Source organism: Macrobrachium rosenbergii, chromosome 56, assembly GCF_040412425.1.
Source record: "Macrobrachium rosenbergii isolate ZJJX-2024 chromosome 56, ASM4041242v1, whole genome shotgun sequence".
Lineage (NCBI taxonomy): Eukaryota > Metazoa > Arthropoda > Malacostraca > Decapoda > Palaemonidae > Macrobrachium > Macrobrachium rosenbergii.
Window position 1 is genome coordinate 47349581 of NC_089796.1, and position 9066 is coordinate 47358646.

Below are 9066 nucleotides of genomic sequence, written 5' to 3' on the forward strand. Positions count from 1 at the left end.
ATGTCTCACGATGAGGGGCCAGAGGCCCCAAATAACCTACATGGTGCCCAGAACCCGGGATCAGAAGGAAGTGATGACGATTTTCCCGGATTTCCTGACATTTTGATGAAACTGAGAAGTCTTAGATTGAAGAAAGTCGGAGCTGAAGCATGGCTGCGTTGTGCTGCGAGAAAATTAAGTGGAGTTCTACAAGGCCAACCAAGCTGGCATGAGCTGACTAGCCTAGTGGACGAATTCGACCACCGTAAGTCTAAGTGGGTTGAACTAGATGATGCGGTGCAAGACTTGATCGAAAATCCGGAAGAAGTCAAAAGGTTAGTCTATGAAGCCGACGATTTCCTCAGTGAAGTAGACCAAACACGCCGTTGCTGCTGCAGAAGTTTTAGAAAGGTTAGGCAATGGTAGACTTGTGAACTTGATTCTGCAAGTGAGCCTAGTAGTGATGCACATAGTGTGAAATTGCCTAGGCTTGAGTTATTAAAATTTGGCGGGAAAATAACTGAGTGGATGCTGTTCTGGGATCAGTTTGAGGCTATTGTTGATGACAAGCCTATGCCTCCTGTTATCAAATTTATGTACCTGCGCTCTGTGTTGGAGGGTGAGGCGAGAAGAGTTATACAGGGTCTGGCTCAGACGGCTGCTAATTATAATTCAGCATGTGAACTGTTAAAAGAGAGGTATGCCAAACCAAACAAGATCATTTCCGCCCACATTCAGGACCTAATGCAGCTTGCGTTGTCAAGGAGATCGAAGTACGACAATCAACTCTTGGCGTTGCGGAAGTTGCAAGACGACGTGATAGCCCATGTTCGCAGTTTGGAGGCTCTTGGGGTAGGAGGGGACCAATATGGGCTGGTATTGGCGCCCATGATCTTGTCCCTGCTCCCCCACGAGATTAGACTGGAGTGGTCTCGAAGTCAGCAAGAGGAAGGAGACCTTAAAGGGCTGCTGGAATTCCTACAACGAGAAGTTGAGGGGCGAGAAAGGGCTGAGGCCCTTCAGGGGCTGAACCATCGAAAGACTGAGGATCCCAGTGTGGAAAAAAGGCAGAAAAAGCTCATCCAGGGTTCAGCCTCAGCCCTTCAAACTTCATCAGAAGATAGTGCCTCTAAGCAGCAGTGTGCATTCTGTGGAAAGCTGCATCCTAGTGATAAGTGTTTTGGTATAGTGAAGCTCACTCTTCATGAAAGAGAAAAAGCCATTCGTGGGAAGCGACTGTGTCTTAAGTGTTTATCTCCTGGCCATTATGCAAGGGGTTGCTGGGCCAGGTGTTCAGAGTGCAAGGGTGGCCATCACCACGCACTTATTTGTCGTAAGTCCGAAGCGATAACCCCTGTAACAGCTAGTGAGAAAACCCCTGAAGGAGAAAAGGTGCGGGGGGAGAGTGAATCTGTTACACATGTGGGAGTGGCTCCTTGTGAGTCAAGGGCTAGGGGTATTAAGCAGTGTTGTGTATTACAAACAGCAAAGATAAAGGTTGTAGGCTATCAGGGTATAATATCTGCAACTGTAATGTTTGATACAGGATCGGATCGATCCTACATTTCCAAGGACTTTGTCAAAAGGGTCAGACCCAAGTGGCTGACCTCTGAGTATTTATCATTTTCTGCCTTTGGGGGAGGTAAGGCCTCCAAGGCAGATTTGTGTAGCATTTATGAAGTGATGAGTTTAGGGGCTAATAACCACAAATATAGCTTTAAGGTAGCTGAGATTAATGTAATTTGTCCCCCTTTATGTAGGACCAAGGTGGATCCCAAGTGCTTAGAGCCTTTTGCTCATCTTAACCTAGCTGATGAGCATGGATCCAACCGAAAGATACAGGTGGATATGTTGATTGGATTAGATTTGTATTGGAAGCTGATGCTCCCTAACAAAATTGTGTGTCATGAAGGGCTTGTAGCCCAGGAGACTGTTTTTGGTTGGGTTTTGTCTGGATCCTCAATTAGGTCCAAAGATAACTGTGATGTAGGTGTGCAACTGTTAACATTTTCTAATTTTCAGGAAGATAGCTTGAGTAACTTTTGGGATTTAGAATCTGTAGGTATTCAAGCCCAGGAAACACGTTCTGACGCTATTAAGCCTGACCCTATTCTGGTGCAATTTGAGAAATTGGTAAGTTACAAGGAAGGCCGTTATGAGGTGGCCCTTCCCTGGAAATCAGAGTCTGTAAAGTTAAAGTTACTTGATAACAAACACCATGCCTTGAGAAGATTGGATAATCTGAGTCGTAAGTTAGATAGGGACCCTGGTCTGCAGGAACAATATTATACAGTGTTTGAAGAGTATGAAAAGGAAGGTATTATAGAAGAGATCCCACCCCATCAGTTGGAGGGTGGGTACCCAGTGTTCTATTTGCCTCATAGACCTGTGGTGCGGGAGGCGAGTATCTCCACCGAAATCAGGCCTGTGTTTGATGGGTCAGCTCGTGGCAGTAATGGTGTGTCCCTAAATGACTGTTTAGAAAGTGGTCCTTCATTAAACCCAGATTTAGTAGAAGTTTTACTGAGGTTTAGAAGATGGAAGGTGGCCTTAACTGCTGATATTACAAAGGCTTTCCTTCAAATTAAGGTGAGGAGGGAGGACCGTGATGTTCACAGGTTTTTGTTGAAGAAAAAGGATATTGTAAAACATTTCCATTTTGTAAGAGTACCCTTTGGAAATAAGAGTAGTCCCTTTTTGTTGAATGCCACTTTGAAATTTCATTTAAAGAGATACCCTCCCTCAGAGGTGGTTTCTGAATTGCTTGAGAATCTGTATGTTGATGACTGGCTTTCTGGGGCTGATAGCCCTGCTGAGGCCTGTGCAAGATTTGATGAAGCCTGTGGTATGTTGAAGAAGGCTGGTATGTGCCTATCAAAGTGTACTTCTAATTATAAAACCTTCCCCATGACAGAGGATTCTATAGTAGAAGGTGTAAAGGTGTTAGGCTTACAATGGGATTCCTCCTCGGACTGTTTTACATTTAAGGTAGAGAATGTAGATCCCTTTGGGGATATTGTTTGTACTAAAAGAAATGTGTTAAGCCTAATTGCTCGATGTTTTGACCCCTTGGGGTTCATATGTCCCTTTGTTATGCATGCAAAAATACTGTTTCAAGAAATCTGGAGATTAGGTCTAGATTGGGATGAACCATTACCTGAGGCTATGCAAGGCAGAGTTAAGTTGTGGGTAGTAGGACTTTCTGTACTTGAATCATTGAGAATTAATCGTTACTTATTTTCAGAATTGTCCTGGAGAGATCTCCCTGCTATTGAACTTCATGCCTTTGGTGATGCGTCGGAAAGGGGTACGGTGCTTTGTGTATGTGAGAGTGCCCGAAGAGGGTAATTTCAAGGTAACATTGATTGCTGCTAGAGGTAAGGTAGCCCCTATAAAGAAAGTTTCCCTCCCTAGGCTAGAATTACTTGGTGCCTTATTGTGTGCTAGACTGGTCGTATTTGTGAAGTCTGCATTGCGGCTGGTCCAGGAGGTTTCAGTTCGATGTTGGACTGATTCCACTGTTGCCTAGCGTGGATTAAAGGAGAACCGAATAGATGGAAAACCTTTGTAGCCAACAGAGTTGTGGAAATTCAAGGATTGACTCCACCATCTTGTTGGCAACATTGTCCTGGAAAGGACAACCCTGCAGACCTGATATCGAGAGGTGTTTATGCGGAGCAACTCACACAGTCTGATGTTTGGTTAGTGGGTCCTTCTTGGCTCCGCATCTCATCTCTCCTACTTAAGGAAGATGCGAGAGAGGATTCCCACGAGAAGAGCAATGTGAAACAGACACTGTTTGTGTTGCAGTTGAGTCTGATCTGCCCTTGTTTGAGTTTTCCCGATGGAGCTCCTTTCCGAAGGCTCTCAATATAGTAGGTTGGGTGTTAAGATTTGTTGGTAATTGTAAAGCTTCATCCCTTAAAGCTGGTGGTCCCTTGACTTATGGAGAATTGATGAAAGCCAAGGTCAAACTGCTCTACTGTGCTCAAAGAGAGGCCTTTGCAAAAGAAATAAATGCTCTGGCTTTGTCTCAACCCCTCCCTAAGGGGTCCCCTTTGGTCAAACTTGATCCTTATCTAGATGAGGAAGGGTTGCTGAGAATAAAGGGGCGCTTAGAGAATGCCGAATTGAGTTTTGAGAGTAAGCACCCTATCATTGTCCCTGGTACTTATATTGCTTTGTTGTTGGTTCATTTCCAGCATGGATTGCTTAAACATGCTGGTGTTGCTGTGCTTGTTTCCACTCTGCGAAACAATTATTGGATCATTCGTCTTCGTCAGATTGCTAAGAGGGTTTGCAGAGAATGTGTCGCTTGTCGTAGATGTGAAGCCAAGGCCTGTTCCCAGCCTGTGGCTCCCCTTCCTGAGTTAAGAGTTAAATCGGCCCCTCCTTTCACTGTTACAGGTCTAGACTTTGCTGGTCCCTTATTTTGTGTTGATTTCCCCTCCAAGAAGTTGTATATTCTCCTTTTTACTTGTGCTGTTGTCAGAGCTGTCCACCTAGAGCTTACTGAGTCTCTCTCGGTTACTGATTGCAATTTGGCAATTCGTCGGTTTCTGCCAGACGTGGTGTACCTTCTGTGTTCTACTCTGACAATGCTAAAACCTTTTTGGGTGTCTCCAACCTGTTGAAGCAACATTATGGCCCCATGGCCCCCCAATGGAAGTTTATTGTACCTAATGCGCCTTGGTGGGGAGGCTGGTGGGAACGCCTCATTAGATCAGTGAAGGTTGCGTTGAGAAAGACGTTGGGCACTAAGACATTGTCTAGGAGTGAATTGGAAACCACTCTTCATGAGGTGGAGGCATGTATCAATTCTAGACCCTTGACATTTGTAGGTGAAGAACCTGATGTTGCTAATCCCCTTACTCCATCTCATTTTCTTATTGGTCGTTCAGCAGGTTTTCAGGTGGAACTGGCAGATGACTCTGCCTCAGGTGTGACCTCAAAGGATTTGTGTGTGAGAGAGGCTGTGCGTCTGAGTCAGTTGGAGAAATTCTGGAACATCTGGCAATCCGGGTACCTTAGAAACCTGCCTTGCATGGTAAAGGGGTTCAAAGCTAATTGTAATTTAACAAGGGGTTCTGTTGTAATAGTAAAGGAAGAAAGAGTGCCTAGGCTGCTGTGGCCACTTGGAGTTATTACTGAGTTGTACCCTGGAAAGGATGGAATGGTGAGAAGTGCCAAGGTTAAAACTAAACATGGATTTGTAACTAGACCTGTTCAAAACCTATACAATTTAGAGATTTCAGATATCAGTGAGGAAAGTGTTTGTAATTCCCCTGATGAAATAATAAAGGAAAATCCAGTTGTAGGGGATCCCATGGACCCAGTTGAATCAGTCACTGAGTCTACTGTAGGTAAAACCCGAAGGGGGAGATCTGTTAAAGTACCTGTTAAACTTGACTTGTAATTTTCAGGTTATGACATTGTAGTGGAGGTTCTTATGATGATAGGAGTGTTGAGACACTCCTATGGTGGGGAGGATGTTAAATGTATGTTTTTTTGTCCAAAAGAACGCTCTCGATCTTGTGTTTACGTTTGTTAAAATGTACGTTTAGCGTCTAAAAGAACGCTCCCTGTTTGTTTACATTGTATTAATATGTGGAAATTTAAGTAGATTTACTGAGTATTGCTAAACTTTACTTATATGACAATTGTGGAGTGTGTTTAATCAGGTATATATGTGTTTGTGTTGTAAAACAATTATTGTTTTGCCCCTTTATGAGGGTGACGCCTTTTGAAGTTCCCCATTCCCTGTGCTGTGTCGTATTTATGCCCGTTCTTTTCAGAGTTTCTTGCTATTTTTATATTGAAGTTGTAAATTGATGTACCAATTGTGTTTTGTATCTTGTTTGTACTGTTATTGTGAATTTTTGAGTGAACTGGGAATTATAAAAAGAACTGTGGAACCTGTTACGTTCTCCCAAGCTGTTTGAATTTTGAATTTTTTGTGAGAGGAAATAAAGATTGAAGGAAGCGCGTGTTTCTCTCTCTCCCGTGGGAAAGTTTGAGTATTTGAGGAGATTATGTCTCACGATGAGGGGCCAGAGGCCCCAAATAACCTACATGGCTCGTTGCTCTTCTGAAAACTGGAAGTACCAGCTACCCTGGGTCCTCCTTGGGTTGAGGACCGGCCCCAGAGCCAACAGCGACCCCTCCTCAGCAGAAAAAGTCTATGGGGAGACACTGGTAGTCCCAGGGGAACTTGTCGCAGAGAACAGGGACGACATAGGAATACAGAGGCTCCAAGACAGGGTTGGAAAGTTCGCCCCACCGTCAGAAGACATTCACTGACAGGACGTCCCCCTTCATGCCCCCCAAGATGTCCTCCTCCACCCACATCTTCGTCAGGGACGATGCCCTACGCCCAGCCTTGACCAGACCCTATAGAGGACCTTTCCTAGTCCTGGAAAGGAACAAGAAGGCATTCCGAATGTCCATCCATGGGCGGGAAGGCTGGGTGTCAGTAGATCATCTCAAGCCCGCATTCCTGGAGGGGGGCAACGGAGGTGGACCCCAAGATATCCTGCAGGATGCAGCAGCCCCTCAAACAACCCCGGTCTCAGGAAGGAGGTGAGGGCGTCCCTGGAAAACCCAGAAACCTGATGAAAGTGCACCACAACAAACCACTGCAGAGGACATCGGGGAAGGCAACCACCCTCTCCAGTTGACATCAAGAAAGAGAGGCCCCCTTTGTCGCCCCAGAAGATACCTGGTTTAATCAGATGTTACCTCTGTCTTGGGGGGGGGTATTGTAAAGTCCCCACTCAATGCGTTCTCTGTGGAGAACATCCCGTTTTCTGCGGTGCCTTTCCGCGACCTAAGGTCGAACGGAATATATATTTATCATCACAATTATAAACTATGTATAATGTTGTCTTTCCAAGCAATCATTTATTATGTACAAGTAACGAGTTATTTATTTTATGTGTCAGACATTGTTTATCACAATGTTCTCTGTATGAACCTGTCCTGTTTTTTAAGGAACTAGTTTGACCTCAGGTCACCTGTAAATCTTTGTACCAGTGGTCTCTGCGCATTACGCAGATGTCCGCATCCCACTTTATAAGCAACCATTTTTTATCAATAAATCAGCAGTACTTGTCTCCCTGCTCATTATTTCGCACCCCTCTCACACTTCCGTCTTAGGACAGGTGGCCTTTTCGGCTACAGAAACGAATCATTCCATCCGTCTACCCTTGACTAGGATGGAAAAGTCAATTAAAGAAACTGATTTGTTGACTGCTGGAGATGAAGGTTCCCTAGCCGCCTACCGATTGCAAAAATTGTTACCTCCTCCCTTACCTAGACAGGCAAAGTATTCTGTACCAGAGAAGCCCACTTCCCTATCCAGGATAGTGAATGGAAGTTTTTCAAGGCTATTGAACAACGCTTCCTTTGATTTTCATACAAATAGGTTCTACTTTCTCTAGTTCTGAGATGGTCAATCTAGAGCTTAGTTTGGAAAGAACTTTGAGAGCGGCCTCTCGTGTTATGGTTGGGCCATGAGCCCCTCAGTTTGAGACATTGTCTTCTGCAAAAAAAAAAAAAAAAAAAAAACTTGACACTCGGGAGGAAGAAAACTCGTGACTCTTTTCTCAGTCTCACAACAAAGATTCAAAAATGGCTTGGGGAGCAGGCAGGTCCCACAGTTCTCTTTTTACGTATCTCAGTTCATTCAAAAGTTCACAAAAATGGCACAGACAAGGCAGACAATTAAATTGAAACCTCAAATACAGTTTCATCATCAAAAATGGCAATAAACTACAAAAATAAATGGTATAAACATGACAAGGCACAGAGGGTAGGCCTAAAGGCACGGAGGATAAGTTTGCATCGCCAAATAAAAGGGGAACCCAACATTTGTTTTACAACACAAATACAGTTTTCAAGGATTACACTCTCTCTACAATTGTCATGTATATAAGAAAATATTTAACAATTACTAATACGTGTTCCATAAAAGGGTAGATTGTAAGAACAATTCAAATTTATACAATGTAAATACAAACTGGGAGTGTTCTCTCGGACGGTACACTGTACATTTAACACAACGTAAACACAAGACCAGGAGCGTTCTTATTGGACAAAAACATACATTTAACATCTTGGCTTGACACCTGCCAAGGGGCCCTATTGAAACTGATTCAGAAGACTATTTCTCAAGATTCCTGGACTGTAACTGAAGTCTTCTTCCCTCCATCAGGTAAAGCCTTAATATATATGACTAAAAATGTAGTCAAAGTTTGGGCTAATGTTCTATTGAAAAAATGCGATTCCCTTCTGTCAATAGTGCAGAAGCATATTTCTTCGCACAGTTGGTCCAGTCTCAGAAACAGCCCTTTATCTGAAATGTCTGGGTATTTTCTCCAAGACTTAGTCGACCAGGCGATCTCAGGCAGGAGGGAGGATGCTAAGTATTTTGTTCCCGCCTCATCCAGCAGACCTTTATCAAGAAAGCAATCCTTTTCTTACAGCAGAAGTAAACAGATTAGAACTACAGTGCAACCCTTTCGTCAAAGCTTTCATCAGAGTTCCCAGTCCAGGGGTAGACAGAGAGAAGAAGGTCGACTTCAATACCGTTCTTCTGCCCCCTCATGGTAAGGAAAGCGAAAGCCAGGGCCATCAAGTTTGTCCACCAGACGAGGAAGGCTGCCTCCCCCATCTTCTTCTACTAACCAGGGTGGGGGGCTGTCTGAGATACGGGTGGAAAGAGTGGCAGAAAGCCGGGGCAGAGAACTGAACGGTACTAACCTTGAAGAAAGGGTATGTTCCTCTCTTCCATCAGAGACCACTTTTGTCATACTTTCCTCTCGAGTTTCCCTCCTACAGGAAAAACTCCCCCAAGCAAAAGGCCCTACAGCAAGAGATTCGGAATGTGTTGGACAAGGGGGCTGTGGAAATAATGAAGAAACCGTCTCCATGGTTTTACAGCCACCTTTTCCTGGTACAGAAAGCATCAGGGGGTTGGAGATCAGTAATAGATCTATCATCACTGAACAAGTTTCTCCAACTTACCCTGTTCAGGGTGGAAACACCAAAGTCTGTTCTGGCAGCAATCAAGACAGGGAGACTTTATGA

The 9066-nt window shown here is 44.3% G+C and overlaps 2 protein-coding genes across 2 annotated transcripts; both read left to right on the plus strand.

The window, feature by feature from the left end:
• LOC136836198 (uncharacterized) lies at window positions 1–4613 on the plus strand. The gene is made up of 5 exons (XM_067100200.1): window positions 1–314; window positions 468–2568; window positions 2710–2997; window positions 3224–3356; window positions 3790–4613. The coding sequence occupies exons 1-5, from the start codon at window positions 1–3 to the stop codon at window positions 4611–4613; spliced, it is 3660 nt and encodes a 1219-aa protein (XP_066956301.1).
• A 17-nt stretch (window positions 4614–4630) lies between these two features.
• On the plus strand, window positions 4631–5395 carry LOC136836199 (uncharacterized). The gene has a single exon (XM_067100201.1). The coding sequence runs from the start codon at window positions 4631–4633 to the stop codon at window positions 5393–5395; it is 765 nt and encodes a 254-aa protein (XP_066956302.1).
• Window positions 5396–9066: the final 3671 nt, after the last annotated feature.